This window comes from Lemur catta, chromosome 18 (genome assembly GCF_020740605.2).
Source record: "Lemur catta isolate mLemCat1 chromosome 18, mLemCat1.pri, whole genome shotgun sequence".
Taxonomy (NCBI): Eukaryota; Metazoa; Chordata; class Mammalia; order Primates; family Lemuridae; genus Lemur; species Lemur catta.
In genome coordinates, this window is record NC_059145.1 from 23312774 (window position 1) to 23329516 (window position 16743).

Below are 16743 nucleotides of genomic sequence, written 5' to 3' on the forward strand. Positions count from 1 at the left end.
AATAACTTATTTCCTCTAAGGGGAACTCTGTCTTTCCAAATTAAGCCATTGTTCCTGAATACAAAAGGTATAGTTGTGTTCCTGAATGCATGGGATATAACCTCCACAACATTCAAACATATGCGTTTGATATATTAGTTTAATGAAAAACAATTAATTAATAGTTCTCTAAAACCACAGGAAAAGATCTCTGGTCAATAATTAGAGTGGTTAGTCTTGCTGTTAGCTACCAACAAATGAAACAATTTAAGGAATGATGAAGCAGAAACAGGGTTAAAATTTGGCCATGAAACATCACCCTGATGTATTAAGCTTCTTCCCAGGAGGGTGTGTGCTACCAGCTTTATTTCTGCTCCAGGCAGGGTCTTGGGAAATCTCCCAAGGGTAACTATTTCCTTTCTATAGTGTGGCATCCAGGAGTCTTCCTCTCTTCCCAAGATTTATTCTTCCAAATCTCCTGAAAGGAAAGGATTTGCCTAATTCTACCTGCCTTTTCTCGTTTCTGTGGGTTATATTGTCATGCAGATCCAATGTCCCCAAGTTTTCCTTTAGACTGTGGCCTGTTAGCCAGGGCGGTCCATGTTCTGGGGTGTCTGGCAGTTTAGATGAAACACTGAATTTCTACTCTTTGTCCTCCTTAAAAAATGAACACCATAAAATTTTAAATTAGATCATACTTTGAAGCATCATTTGTTTATCTACATTTCAAAGACTTCTGAGAATTTTGTCTTGGGATGATTATTTTAGAAGTAACCTACAGAGTAGGAAGGTTTGGAAAAATCTTTTAAAGAGAAGGAGAATGAAGTCCCAGGAAGCTTTCCTGCTATTATCTTTATATTGGAGTTACTTTTTAAATAATAGTATGAAGGGAGCTCTCAGTTGCCATTAACAATCTGGGTGTGTTTCTTCGGCTTTTTTCCTCTCTCTCTTTTTTTTTTTTGAGAGTACTCTTTTTGAATTAATCTTACAAAAAAAGAAAACAAAAGAGGTGCCTCTCTTTATTTTTCTTACCTCTGATAAGAACAATGAAAACATGTGACTCATAATAATTAAAGTATATCCGTAAATTAAAATTAAATTTAAAAGTATTTTAAAAGTAAAATGGGTAGAGTCCATATTTGAAGTGTATAGGCATATTTGTGCTTTGATAGGGAAAAATACATAAGGCATACAAGAAAAATTAATACAAATCCTATTTTCAAAGCATATGGTCTAAGGACTGGTGTTTGCATGCCATTTACACAGAATGCATAGTTCCTATACATATCATCTAGTCTTAATTGGTGCCTTTTGTGTTTAAAAGTGGTTATTTCATTGTGAATTTCCTGGGAAGCTTGGGGGAGAAAAAATATATATCAGCAGCAGAGTTTGAGTCCTCTCAAGGTTTAAAAAGTATAGCTTTTTTCCCAGTGCCCTCTTTTTTCTTCTCTAAAGACAGACTTGAGAATTCTCAGTTGGCTGATACACAGCACAGCACTCCATCTTCAACCAGAGAAATCAAGGAATGATTATTCACTTCACAAAAACCTTTTTAGTTCTCTAAAAGATCATCAAAGGATTCCTTTAAAGAATCCTTAGAAAATGCCTGTACATAAATGCAGAACTTTTCAGCAAACCAACTGGGTGCATTGGGAAAGACCATTATTTGATTATCATTCTGAGTACCATAGATGTTGGAAGAACTATCCGAATAACCATCTCACTACTCCTCTTCTCCTCTGGCTATGGCAACCCCATTTAATTTATGACTCAGTAAGAGAGAGTATAGGAAAGTCAAGTTCAATCTCTAACTTCTTACTCATGGATGGACACTGATGTGCATAGTTAAGAATGTTATCTGTAAGGGAAGAGTCATTCTCTCCTGTTCAAAGCTTCTCTGGATGCTGTTTGTATAACACAAACATTATAGTTTATAACATGTACAAGACATATGAAATTAGTGAACTTACTCTTGTGGTCTTAATTTTGTTGCCTGTAGCGCACATCCATCCGGAATTGTCAGGGAGCGTCTTACATTCTTCTCCCTCTAGGCAAGGCTCCATCTCACACCACCATTTCCCAATCACTATGGAGGCTGTGCAAAAACCAGGAAACAATTATGTTTGCAATTCACCCCAACAACCTGAGTGCTGATGCTGTGTCCCTCTGCAGATTCTCATGTTCTTTGAAGCACACTAAGTCCCCTTTAATCTTCCATGACTAGCTATGAAATCTCTATTAAGAAAAATGAGATTTTAATTTATATGTCTCATAATGCAAATATAATTATGTTGTCTGGTTTCATCAAGCAGCATCTTCTCCAAAATCTCCTTGTATGATGAAAACATACGGAATGGGAAGACTTAGGAAGGAAATCAATATTTCACCCAAAATATACTTCCTCGACATATTTTGAGATGGCTGTTCAGAGGGGCCTGCAGACAGAAATAGCCCTGAAAAAACCTTCAGAGGGCAAAGGGGAAGTTTTCCCTTGGTCCCTACACTTAACATTTTGGGTCCTGAGGAACTTTTGTGCTGTTAGTTTTTGTAGATCATAGACCTTGTACTATTTCTATTCAACGAAGGGGACAAAATACCTAAACACTCTTCAGAATGACTGAGGCATTCTTTATAGAAACATAATTTATCCACCCAGCATTAAGGTTTATCCCCTAGCCTAGGGTCTTTCTTCAAAGGCCTACCAAAAGAAAAAAATGAATTGACTGAAAGTACAAAAGAAAAGTTGCAAAATAAAAATCAAGAGTAGTAATAAATGAAAAAATTTCTTTACAGTTGAAAGTTTAGTTGATATGGGTTGTGGTTTCATTTTATTCAAAAATTGTTTGATATGATTTGGGTAAAAATATCACAAGTTGGGCCTCTCATAAAACAGCCCTAATTTTCAGGGTGAGATCAAGGATTATGATACTAGAAAGTTGGCAGTGAATTTAGTGTATGTATTTATAGCACATGTTTTTGATAATAAGATTTTATAAAACCAATGACTTAATTCACTCAATACATATCAAGAAACTCCACATCTTCCTTAATGCCCTGTTTGAAAAATTATTTTTACATAGCATCAGTCATTTCTGTACATCCTCGAGGTGTTAGTTCTTCACAAATCCACCTGGGCTTTTCCTATTCAAAATCTTCAAACTATCAGCCATGGTTGGTTTCATGATACTTTCTGGTTGGCTGTTTTCACACTAGACTCTTACTTAAGGGTATGCCTGTAGCATATGTTGGGTAAAGACCTTTGGCTTTGCTTGTGGGTACTTTGATGAGGGTCTAGGTTCTGGATGGATACCTTGGTTATAGCTATCCTTAGTGTTGTGGTCTTCTCACTTGCTAGTTATTTGTAGATTATAGCAGTGGTGTTCTATGTGTGTGGACAGATTCTCTGTCTTTTGTCAACAAGGGGAGATGGGGGGCTTTGAAATCTTTTCTCTTTCATGGGCTCAGACCCACACACCACTTTCCTTGTGGTTCTGCTGGCAGGGGCTCCCTTGCTTCCCAAGATTAGTTCACAAATCTCCCCTCTGTGTCTGCGAGCAACACAATTAAGTCTTGTGGGGTATAGGATCCTGCCTGTGGGCCTGTACTCTGATCTCCCAAGTTCAATCCCTGACCATGTCAGGGAAAAGCATGCTGGTCCTTACTTGCCTGTGGAGTGCTCATGCAAGCTTAATGCTTCTCTCCTTCGGGCAATGCCCTGCTTTCCTGGAACAACCAGGCAGGCAGTACTGGGGAGGGCTAGTGGGCAGGGAACTCATAGTCCAAGCACTTCTTGGTCTGCTGCAGGTCTTTAAGAGGAAAGGCATGAACCCTGCTCTCTTTGGAAGCCTGAGTGTGGTGGTGGCACCAACAGAGGGAAAGTAGCCACTCCAGAGATCCCTAGCTTAGTCATCCCTTGGGACACACATGCCAATTCATGTGGGAACTGTCATGGCTGTGTCAGCAACTGTGGGCAGGGAGGGGAGGAGGAGAGTCTGAATGGAGGAGAGCTGGCACTCTGGTCCTCTTTGTCCCAAAGGGCCCTCCTTGGCTTGCTGTACTCTTCTCTGCCTGATGTCCAACCTCTGGGTTCACATGGTTCCCCTAGGACCCACTGGTTCCCTATGGCCACTATAGTCTGGGAAGGTGTTGGGAAATATTTGCGTAGGGACAAGTGACAAGAAAAGCTGAAGGGCTGACGTTCCCTGGGCAAGACAAAGGCACACAATGGGTAGAAAAGCAATATGGTGCCTGCTTCCTTGCCTTGGGCCTGTGGAGAGGGGAGCAACCCTAGGGGGCTGGACGCCCAGTTCTGTGTTCTCAAGAAGTTCCCAAGGAGGGCCTCTAGGGACAAAGAGGACTGAAGTGCCAGTTGTCCTCCATTCTGACACTATTCCCTCAGAATTACACCTGGGCTATGTTTTTTGTTTTTTTTAATCTAAAACTTTTCCTTCTTTCCGAGATGATCTGGTGACTGACATCTCTAGTCAACCATCTTGCCTCCTACCTCCTCTTCCCCACTTTCAGAATTCAGTTTTCCTCAGTCTTTACTTTGAATATAATTACTATACATGATTATGTAGGCAAAGTCATGTCTACTCTATTATACTGTCAATGTAAAAAATATCTCAAGTGTAATTTTGCCATACTTGATGTGGACCAGACCAAAGTACATAAAATATAAATCCGTTGGACAGGGCAAGCAAGCACAGGAGGTAAAATCTTGTAAGCAGCACCATCTATATGTAAGACAACATGATATTTTGATAAAACACAGAGAAATACAAGACACAAATCTTCCACAGTGTACAAAATGATTAAGAGAGTTTAAATTTTTTTTTTTTTTCTATTTGATGGAAGTGCTCTCTATCCAGGCATGGAGTAGGGGAAGAGTCTTGTCATGGGTAAAAGAACTTATTTCTGTCAATGAATAGCTGACAATATTAAATAAGAGAAGAAAATTTATTGGTAGGAAGAAAAAATGCATAGTGTTAAAAGGGACCAAAAACAAATTGTAAAACTTCTGGTAACATAAGATAAAAATCAAGGTTGGCCAGTGTTTATTGAAAATCTATAATCTGAAGCTCCCTTTTGGCTCGTGCTTAATCAGAGCCAGTCTGGTCATATTTACTACCATTTATGATGCTTAACTCTGAGCGAAAGAACCTTTCCCAACAGTCCTTCAGTTTGGTACTTTGTCACTTTTTTCATGGAGGCATGCAAATAAGGGGCAACTGGCAGTGGGGACAGCCTTTAGCACTTTTTGCCTCCTTCTAAATAGTAAATAGCCCTGTTTCCCCTCCTTTCCCCCTCCTCTCTGCCCTCTTCGAGCTGACCTACTTCGTTACACGCTAACAAAGCAATTTTCCTTTCTCTTAAGCATTAACGTCTCCTGAATGAAAATGTAGACATTAGAAAAAATATATATATCTTGAAACCCATGTATCACCTTTAATTCAAGGTTGTATGGATCCACTGGCTCATAGGGAAAAAGAAAAGTCTTTCTAAGAATAAAAATGTCCTGAAACCTGCTTACAATATCTAAAAATTCACATTTCAGTTGCCTCTCCTAAATAGAGTTTGACAATCTGGCACTACCCTTTGGCATAGTAGAACCTGGTTCATTCTTCCAGCTGTAGGGAAGTTTAAATTTTTCCCCTGAAGGTTTGATAAGTTGAGTCTATAAAACAAACTGATAATAGATTAACAGGGAAAAAAAAGGCATACAAATTTTATTATGTGCACACGTGTGCATGGGAGTCATGCAAAATATAAAAACTCAAAGGCAAGGCGGTTGATTCTTTTATACCACCTTCAGCTTACAGAAGGAATCAGGGCTTGGATTGTGGCAAAACAGGTTATGGTGGCTAAACAGGTCAGGGGAGGAGACAAAGAGGAGAAACCTTGCTAGCAAAGGCAGTCATGTTAGGCAGATGAACCCTCACAGATGGCAGCCCCCAGAGAGAATAAGTGGGTGTCAAACTCTCAGTTAATCTTTCCCAGATCCAGACAAGGGAAGCTTCACAGAAAGCCTGTTTGCATCTGCTGTTTACCTCACTTTTTTCCCCTACAGATGCAAATCTTCCCGCAAAAAGTAGCTTTGCATGGCTACTTCTGTCTACAGGCCCTCTGAACAGCCATCTCAAAATATGTCAAAGAAGTACATTTTGGGGGTAAAATATTTTAGTTTCCTTCGCAATGTTGCTTTATCAAAGATGCTATTAAACCAATTTTGTTTCTGATTTGCATATTACATGGTCATTGTAATATATATCACTTTATGTCCAGGTCAAGCTACTGTCTCTTATCCTAATTTTCTCAGGAATTCATGTTTCCTATGATATATATCTTTTTTAAAAAAATTACAAAGTGAGAACTTCAAAATTGCCTCCTCTTCTCCCGAACTGGAAGCTATCTAAAACTTTCAGATTACTGTAAGAGGAATGAGCCATTAGATCTCATAAAGTGAGCTAATATCAATGCTATTTAAGCGTTTTTATAATTTTGTCTTATGGAGATACTTATGGTAAGTGATGGAAACCAAGATATGCCAGCCCAAAATATACTTCTTTGGCACATTTTGATAAGGCAATCCAGAGGGGCTGCAATCACAGAAATAGCTCTGAAAAGCTGTCTCTTGTTGGGGAGAGGTGCATTTAGAAAGGAAATCTGCATTAGTGAAGTAAATAGCAGATGCAAACAGGATTTCTCTGAGGCACCCCCCAAAGAGCCTGAAAGTCTGACACTTTTTGTCTCAATGTATTGGCTTCCTCTTGGCAGTGGGCAAATGAACCTGGGTTGGGTGACAATAATGTGGCTCTTTTTGGGACTCTCATGTCCATGTAAATAAGTTTGTATATTTTTTGTCCTGTGGATCTATCATCAATTAATTTTAACAGACTTAGATTTGAACCTTCAGAGAGAGAAGGAAATTCTCCTTGCTCTTATGTAAGAAAAATGTAAATATAACTAATTCTTAAATATCTTGAATTATGATAACCAATGTAAGAATAAAAATAACTAACACATACTGAATGCCCCTTATATGTTTCTGCGTTAGGGACTTTAAATGTATTATCTCAGTCTTCACAGTAACCCTGAAACCGCCCTTTATAAAATTAATGTAGGGCCACAAGGTGGGAACTGTAGTAGGGGCCTGAACTCTGCAAAGGTATAGGCATAGTTAAAAAATAACCAGGCATTGTTCCCTAGCTTGCTTTCCTATAATTGCTTACTGCTCAGGAGTGAGTCAGAAGATTTGTAGCTCTCTTAATTGCTCCCATAGATAACATCACCCTTGTTAAAACTAAGGCTCATATTTGAGATATTTTTCAGACCCTGCATTCCAGGGTGACCCAACCAGACCAGTGGCCCCTACCAAAGAACTGACTCACCTGGTTTCCTGACTTTACCCAGGAACTGACTCAGCACTAGAAGACCATTTCTATACCCCTATGATTTCACCCCCAACCCAGCCAATCAGTGGTACTGATTCCCTAGCCCTCTACTCACCAGACCATCCTTAAAAACCCTAGTCTTCAAACTCTTGGGGAGATGACTTTGAAAAATTTCTCCCATGTCCTTGCTCAGCCACCCTATGATAATTAAACTGCAATACCTGCTGTCTCAGTGTATTGGCTTCCTTCCGTGAAGGGGGCAATAGAACCTGGTTGGGCAGTAACAACCGTATAAAGTAGGTATGATGAACCCATTTTATAGATGAGAAAATTGAAGCTTTAAGAAGTTAAGTAACTTTCCCAAGCTTATACAGGTAGGAAGGATAGGAATTAACACTAGAATCCAGGCCTATTTAACCATGAAATCCATGTTTTTCATCGTTACAGGGCTAACTCATTCTACTTTTGTGTTCAGCATTCACAGAATTAAAAAAAAATATTGACTGCTATGTGAATGAATTCTCTCTGCTGAATTTCTATTGAAAATAAATTCCATGTCAAACACTTGAGGAAAATAAAAACGTTTAATAATTTCTCATCAAATTGAATTAATAATTTGGGCAAGAGCCAGTTTATTACACTTGTTTTTTCCTGGTCTGAGCCACACATTGCTTGATTTCATTAGTTATAGCATTTTAATAGAAATTCCCACAAGTGAACAATTTCTGAAGCCATAAGAAACTCGTGAGGTAGATGTATAACTGCTACAAGGACTTTTTATCCTCTAGAAGAACTGAGTTAATTAAATATCAGCTACAAAAACCAATTTCTCTTATCTGTAGTGATTATGAAGGAAGATCTTTAAGGTCCTTTTTAACCCTAAGGTTCTGGGATTCACTCTATGAATTTGCCATGCTCAGGAAACTATCTGATCTTCAACTCCTTCCAGAATGTTCATCTTTCTTTGAGAGATTCTTAAAACCACTAAAGCCACTTTAATCGTGAGTCTTTATTTCTCCCTTATACCAGGTCATATTGCTATAGAGCAAAAGAGAGACTGTCAAAGGAGAGTCAATCCATTTCTCAGTATAAATCCTAAATAGAACAGAAATCCTTTTCTGTTATTGTTGTTCACTGATGAGGTATTTTCCCATGGAAATATAACAAGACACTAATAAGCAGCAGGCTTAATAAATATAGAAAATAACATTATATTGACTAATAATTGCAGTCCCTTTTTATCACATTTCAATGTACAATGTTTGACTTTTAATTCAGCAAACATTTATCAAAGTACTACTTGATTTACTGAGAGTGATAAAATAAAGAACATGACATAGTCCTGACATCAAAGCTCACAGTTTGTCTCAGGATTTCTCAATAGGCGTGCTACCAAGATTTTGGCATAAATTCCAGTAAGGATGTATAGATAAGCAAAGCGCTTCTCCAGTAGTAAATATATTATTGTGATAAAAGAGCAGGCTCATGTTGTGCAATAGGAAGAGAAAACCTGCTATAGTTTGCATGTTTGTCTCCTCCAAATCTCATGTTGAAGTTTGATCCCCAGTGTTGGAGGTGGGGCCTAATGGAAAGTGTTTGGGTTATGAATAGATTAATGCCCTCCCTGGGGTGGTGGTGAGTGAGTTCTCTATTAGCTCATAGCAACACAAACAGACTAAGACAAAACCTTAATACAATCATGGAAGCTCTTGAACACAAGGCGCTTAGGCTATTTTTGTTAAAGGGCATAGTAAATCTAGATTCTATAAGGAAAAGGAAAGAAAACGTGATTAAATGGGGTGGTTGGGGAAGTTGAATTGGCAGTGGTGTGCAAGAAGGAAGTAGGAAGCTGCAGAAATGCCAGTTAAGTGCCATTGTGTTCAAAGAGAGAAGGGACAAGGTCTTAATTTTAGCTGCCTATGCTAGAACTGTGAAAAAGGGCAGAGCTGAAAGCAATGTTATGAACAATTGGTGAAACACTGCAGCCCTATTCGTACTAGGCAGCAAACTCCTTAAGGGTAGGCATCACACTGCACTCATGTTTGAATGGCATGGAGTAGCTCAAGACAAGTTTCCAATTTATGAATGAATTAATTAAAAAATGACATTAAAAGTGAAAGAAAAAAATAGTACCCATATCAAATGGTTGTGAGGATTCCATGACAAAATATATTCAAAGCTCTTAGCAAAATGTCTGGTAGTCAGTAAATGTTCAATAAATATTATCTATCATCATCTTCATTGGCGTCATCATTTTTATTACTCTAAAGAATAAAATCACACCAAATCAAAAAGGCAATTCTTCACAAAGTTAGAGAGTAAAGCATTATTCTTCGATATTATGCCAAACTCTCCGCTTGCTCCCATAACTTATGAGAGTTTGAGCATAAATTAAATGGTTGAGCATATGATTGCATTCATGTTCCCAGAAGTAGATTATAAGTACATCAATCAAAACAAATTTCCAGCCTCATTCTTGTGCACCCTGTCACGCAATTTCAAGCAATGGCTAGAACTCCATTAGAGGGATGGGACAGCTCTCCAGCCTCCCTTTTTGCACAGGTTGTTAGAACAGCTGTTACAACTCTTTTCTTCAAAAGACCTGCAGTGACTCACTGTGTGTTATTGTCTTTATCAAAGCAAACAGGAAATTAAAGGCACTGAATACCCTTCCCTGCAGTCATTCCAAACTTCCTCTTTCCTATGAGCACAAATTTAAGGGTAGGATCCAATTTGGAGGCATTATGTATTGGTTATGATCCTAAGCTCTTGCATATATGATAGAGAGTTTGAATCTTAACTCCACCACTTGCTAGTACTATGGCTTTGCTTAGGGTTCAAGACTCAGGTTCCTGAGTTATAAATGGAGTTAAAAATCACACCTGGTTATTGTGAATTTTAGATGAGATAAGGCACTTGGCATAATGCCTAATAAACTTTATATTCAATACATGGCAGTTATTACTATTATTTATCCATGTGCCCATTATTCAGCTATGTATGATTTCCTTCATACAGAGTTAACGTCTTACCTTTAATTCGTTTATACTAATTCTGAGATGTCTACATTTATTTATTCTTTACAGATTAGATTGTACTTATTTAGAGGATCCTCAATATATCTCAAAGACATACAGGGAATTAATAGCTGATGATATAACTGATTAGCATTGCATATCCTCTACAAATTCTATCCTATGAGGGCTTTTTAAACTGAGCCAATTTTATCTTGGTTAGGGGGAAGGTGAAGGTATGGGTTGGATTTAAAGCCAAAAGTTAAGTGTGGTAATAATTCCTTTGAGGGGTAGTTTTCCTTGAAGGTATGTGGAGACAAAAGTTATCTTTTAGTCATTCAAAAGCTGTTCCTTAACTGCTATGCTAGACATAAAATAAGAGACACAGCTCCCCAGTGAGAAAAGAAAAGAACTTTTATCTGAGGAATGCAAGTCCTTTTAAATTATCAGGCCCGGAGAGACATTAAAATGAGACAGCAATCAGGTCCTACCCCTCCTTCAGCAATGTATTCTACTCCTGAAACTGCATGCTATTGCCGCAGGTAGCTATAAATTAACCTAATAATGTCCCACTGGATACTATAAACCACACCCTATAGCTTAACAATGTATAGCCAATTACTAACCAATGTTATTTCTATAAAACAATGAGAATTCCTGATGAACAGTTTTATATCAAGCCATTCCCTGTTCCCCTTTTCTGCCTTTAAAACCAGGCTGCCTTTAAAACAAAGGCTGCAGGAACCTCATATCCAGGCGTTCTTAAATCTTGAGTCTTCTGGGCAGCTGGCCCCACATTGGTTCAAATAAACTCTTTATATTTTGTGCCTCAGCCTCTTCCTTCTACGTCGACCCCACCCTAAAGCAGCATACAGTGTCTTGCAGGAATTATACACTGCATGTAAAGTCTAGACAATATATATTGACAAATTATGATGCATAAGAGGGTACAACGTGCTGTTAGAGAAAATAAAAAGTGGATCTAATTTAGATTATCAGGATGGCAACTATAAGAGGAGTCCGATTGATGAAGTAATTTAACCGTTAAGTAATTTATAAAATTGTTTTTGTATTAAAATAAGTATTATGAGGCAAAAGGCTAACTTCATGCAAATTTTAAGATCAACCACAAAACAGCAAGAAATCTCTTATTTGTCATGAGCTGTTTCCTAAGCAGTCTTAGTAGACAGTTTAGAATTAAATTCAGTGACATGTGATTTTGCATTTGTGTACATAATTTTTAACAAATAGTTAAGAAGGAACACAAGGAATTATACTTAACTAAACAAATTTCCTACTGTATCCCTCATGTCTTCAACTTCAATTTCTACCTTTAAAGTATTTAAGAGTTTATAGTACAGGGTAATTTACAATTGTGTTGAAGCATAAATGTCTTTGACGTTATTTTGCCAACCAACCACAGAAACTGTTATGTTTTTTCTCTTGTTGGAACTAAGAAAACAATACCCCAAAATAAAGGTCCCAGAAGCAGCCTCAGAAGCAAAAGTTTTTCTCTGACCTTCTCCTGTCTTCCTGTCTCCCAGTCCCATTGTCCCCCGAAGCTAGCTAGCCACAGAAACTAGAATCCCTCTTCCGCAAGGCTGGTCATAGAAACCAGAACCCCTTTTTCCAAAAGTCAGCCATAAAACATAGAATTATTCTATGTAAAAACTGGTCAAAAATTATTTGACCTACAGTGTTTGACTGTAGGTCATAAGACCCCCATTCCAGAGAGGGCCCTGCCCCACACCCAGAAGGGAGGAATGTATGCTCAAAGAGGCCAAGAAGAATGTAGACAGGCAGGCCTTTCCCCATTCAGCCTATTAGCATTAGATTATTTACTTTTTGTTCAACCATATTTCTACATGGCTGTTTATACTTTATTGAACCTAAGTATAAAAATGAACAATTTCCTCTGTATCTTTGGGTCTTCATTCTGTACATATATGAGAAATATATTTGTATGCCTTCTCCCCTATTAATCAATCTGCCTCATGTAAGTAATTTTTCATTAAACCTTAGGGGGCCAAAGGCCTTGGTCCCTACACTCTCTAATTATGAAAGTTATACGTATTTTTTTCTAACATTCAAAGCATACAAATAGTTACCAAAAGGAACAGAAACATCACACGTGATGCTATTTGGCAGAGGCATACGGTTACATTTGAATATGCTTTCTTACAGCTCCAGAAATGGCTCCTTGGAAGAATACATTTGTATACATGTATTTTCCCAATTTTAAAAAGTACTTTATGAAGGAATTATTAGATTTTATCATATAGTTTATGTTAGAATTACTACAGATTTACCATAATCAAATAATGTCTGTTAAGTACCCTTTCCTCTTTTCATACATAATCATTTTTATAGTTATTGATGTATTAAAATATCACTTTTGGTTGATTCCACTTTGCAACTGATCCCAAATATTAAATTATACCCAGAAAATTCCTGGTATTGAGTTCATTTGCAAAACTAGTGCTCACGATTTTGGCAGTAATGAGAAAGTTGTACACTGATTGTAAGGTCTTTCGTTTTAATCTCACTCCCACTAGAGAAGATTGATATAAATAAAATTTAAATAGAAAACACATTTCAGATGCCAGCAGTGAAAAAGACTTTGTCAGCCTAATGAAAAGGTATCAATTTTCTCTACTTTATTCAATGAATTGTGAGTCATTTTCTAAATGGATTAGATTAAAGGGAAGTTCAAACTCCCAGTGAGATGCTCTTGGCGCTGATGGAGCCTTTAGACAAGGGAGAAAGAACAGGGCATGTAAAACCTCTTAGGCCACTTCAGATCTATAAAAATTGATGCCAACTAGGAGAGAAGTGTCTCTAACCCTGAACTCACCTATTGCCTTAGAAGCCGAATCCCAGGGAATTGAATGAGACACATTGTTTCTCTTATTTTATTAGGATGTCACGGGTGGCTGAGTGAATTACAGCTAAGAACATGGATATCTTAGGAGGACTGAGGTCTGGATGAAAATCCTGTGGCTCCCAGCACTTTATATGTCTGTCTCACAGACACACGTGAATGTATTAATGCAGATGTTTGATAAAATAAGAGAACAACATGATATAATACTATTGTACTCATGAAGTCTCTGGGGGAGACTGATGCCTTCAGGTTTGTTGTAATTAATTTAACTTCAAAAACCATAATGACTTTCATAATGAAGATGAAATGTGGAAACCTTGATCACAGAGTGCTCTTAGAACTAATTTGATTTGTGTGTGTTTGAAATGGCAAAATAATTTGATAATTAGTTACCTCTGTAATTTGGCAAGAACTATCCAATATTTTTTTGGAATATATACCTTTGCACACCAATCTCTTGAGAAGTGGAAAATAACAATTGCTTTTTTTTTTTTTTTTTTCCTACACAATGCCAGACAAGTAGCATGGTTATTTTTGTGGAATTGTCTAGACAGTTTGGAAGAAGTTAGCTTTACATATCGGAAAATATTTATAGATCATCTACTCTATGCTTAGCACTACCTAATATAGGCAGTCTGAGCTATATAAAAGCATTCCAGAGCTTTCACCTATGAGTTTTAAAGGAGATGAGGAAATGAGAGATGATATAAAGTTCTTGTTTTTAAATACTTAATTTCAGTGATATCAAATACTGTAAACAGTCAGAATGAGCCTTTAGAAACTGCCAACACATGTGGGAAAATAAAACTTACAAGATTACCACTTTGAAACTTACGTTGTTCGTGTCCATGACGGCATCAAGAACGCTAAAAAAATCAAAGATGACCAGGAATATAAATGCAGCAATGTTTCAGATGCAAAAAGCTCAGCATCGTAGATCTACTGCCTCGAGCCATGTATCTCCTACTCTTCTGGCTGGATTTCATGGCTGTATGTTTAGCTATACTGGAAGCAGGATGTGATGCATTGTCAAAGTTCAACAAAGTTCCAGTGACATCTAAAAACCCAGAACAGTACTTTCCAATCTAAGGGCTCAGGACCCCTGGGAGGTAGGGAGGGTTGTTGTAGTTTGAAAAGTTACTCTGCAATAGTGATTTGGTAATGCTAATTCTTTTTTATTTTATTATATGTATTTATCATCTCTTTATGTCAGGTAGCAATACTTTTTCATTTTATGATTGTAAAAGGGCTAAAAATTCTTCCTCTCTTTCTGGCCTATCCTGTGCACTGTGACTTTGCTTCTCCTTCCATTAAGAAGTGGAATCAATTTCCCTAGCCCTTCTATCTGGGTTTGGCTATGTGAGTTGTTTGGTCAATAAGATTAGCAAACAAGACACAAGAAGCAGCTTGAAAGTGCTTGTACTTGGGCTTGTTGCTCTTTGGAACCCTGTTCTGACCACAAAGAAGAGAGAAATGCTATCCTAGCTGAGGTCCTCCTGGACCGATTAGCCTACGAACCATCAGCCATGTGACGGAGGCCCTCCTAGACTCTGGCTCCAAATGAGCCAGCCCAGACCAGAAGAATCCACCCAGCCACACACAGAATCATGAGAAATGATACATTTGTATTGCTTTAAGTCATTCAGTGTATGGAGATTTGTTATACAGCCAAAGGGAAAAGGAAAGTGGTGAGAAAATATCCTTTTAAAGTGAATACTTTTAAGTAAATATAAAGAAAAACATCAAGCAAGTTATGAAGACATTGCACTGATATAGCAAAAAATATAAAGATGGTCTGAGAGTGACCCTAGTTTGGAAAAAATGGATATAAAAATGTAGGGTATTCTTTACATTAATCCAAGACAAGGGGCTCCAATCTATATATGTATTATCTCCTTGCATTTAAAGGGGAGCAGGAATCATAACGTGATGAGGAGTCTATGCAAAGAAAACTCAGGCATTTGAAAAGGAAAATAAAACAAAATCTGAACGTTTCTATTCATAATAGCAAAGCACTGCAAAGATGAAAATAGTATACCAGATCATTTATGAAGAGTGTTATTTTAGTATTTATATTTTGGGGGGACATTTCATTTCAATCAAACTTGAGTATCATATGAATTTTTGCTTCTAAAAGCACTGAGGTAAGAGTTAAGCAATTGAGGGCAGGGAATTTTTTTTATGGCATCTTGATCATTGGCTACTCACTATGAAATAATTAAAGAAGGGACCCTTTTCTTCAGTCACAGTGATACTAAGAAATTACAAAACTAATTCATTTAACACAAAGTTCAAAAATTGGCAACTTGTGTGCTGAAACTGACCTGTGGATTCTTTTTTCCCCTGCTACCTTGTGATTTTTAGTCATTGAAATTAATTGCCAATATTTACAAATGAGATTTTACATTAAAAATCAGATTTCAGGTTCTGGGAAAAAATGGAAAAACTAGCAACACTGGGGCTGCATGCTCATAACAACTGAGTAGCTTTTTCTCCTTTGGATGGGGTTCACGTTCTCCAGTTTGCCACAGTCTGCCTCTCCCTATTGTCTCTGGAATTCACTCATCCCATAGACACACACATTCTTCTTTCAAGTGTATTTTACAGGCCCAAATCCTGGCTCAGGTGCTGCCTCTGAAACCCTATTCCAATTGACTAGAGAAAGACCTGGAAGTCTTCGTTTTTCTGTGTCAGCAATCAGAATGGCATCTAGTTCCCTGGATCTTTCTCTTTCATTTCTCTGCACCTTTATACACGTTGCTCCCACCTCTGGGACCATTCTCCTTCCACTGCCCAAACTAATACAGACTCTTGTCATCTTACAATCTCAACCCAAATGCTTGTTCTCACTGAGCATGTGTGGTAAGGGAAGTGATTCACACCTGATCTAACCAAGTTAGATGCCAGGAGACTGGCAGACATTACACGAAATCAGCCCATCATGTGTACATCACAGCTATATTCTCAAGGCTCTCTAGTAAAATCTGTAAATAACTGAAAGGTTTTTGATATTTCTAGTTGACTTACAAAGACAGAAAGTCTGAACTCACTTCTCTGTTTGCCCCCCAAAATGAGCAAACAAATTTCACTGTTCCCAAACTGTCTACAGGTTTTTATTCTTCCCCTAACCCTCAGGAGTCCTGTTTGTATCTTTGTTTGTCAGTGTAGACTCAGTCTACCACTGACTCCCTCAAACACAAGGAAACAATTTGCATGAGAAATAACAGCATGCCAAATAACTAAATGTCTCCCAGGTGAGGTATTCTTTGATGCTATAAATTTCTTGACCACTTCCACATTGGACCAAATGTAAGTCCTCCTTCTTTTAGGCTTCTATTGTATTATGTTCCTATTTTTTCACACATTTTAAATGTTTCTTTGCCTGTCTATCTCCCCACTAAGCTGTATACTTCTTGAGGCTGGGGATTATACATTTCCAGTTGTGTGTTTAATGCAGCAAGCAGAGTACCTG

The 16743-nt window shown here is 37.8% G+C and overlaps 1 protein-coding gene across 1 annotated transcript in view; it reads right to left on the reverse strand.

Annotated features, from left to right (window-relative positions):
• Positions 1 to 16743, reverse strand: part of TAFA1 (TAFA chemokine like family member 1) — a 494506-nt gene that overhangs the window by 3103 nt on the left and 474660 nt on the right. The window contains exon 4 of the mRNA XM_045530433.1: positions 1950 to 2074. Within this exon, the coding sequence (XP_045386389.1) occupies positions 1950 to 2074 (125 nt within the window). The remainder of the gene's footprint in view (positions 1 to 1949; positions 2075 to 16743) is intronic.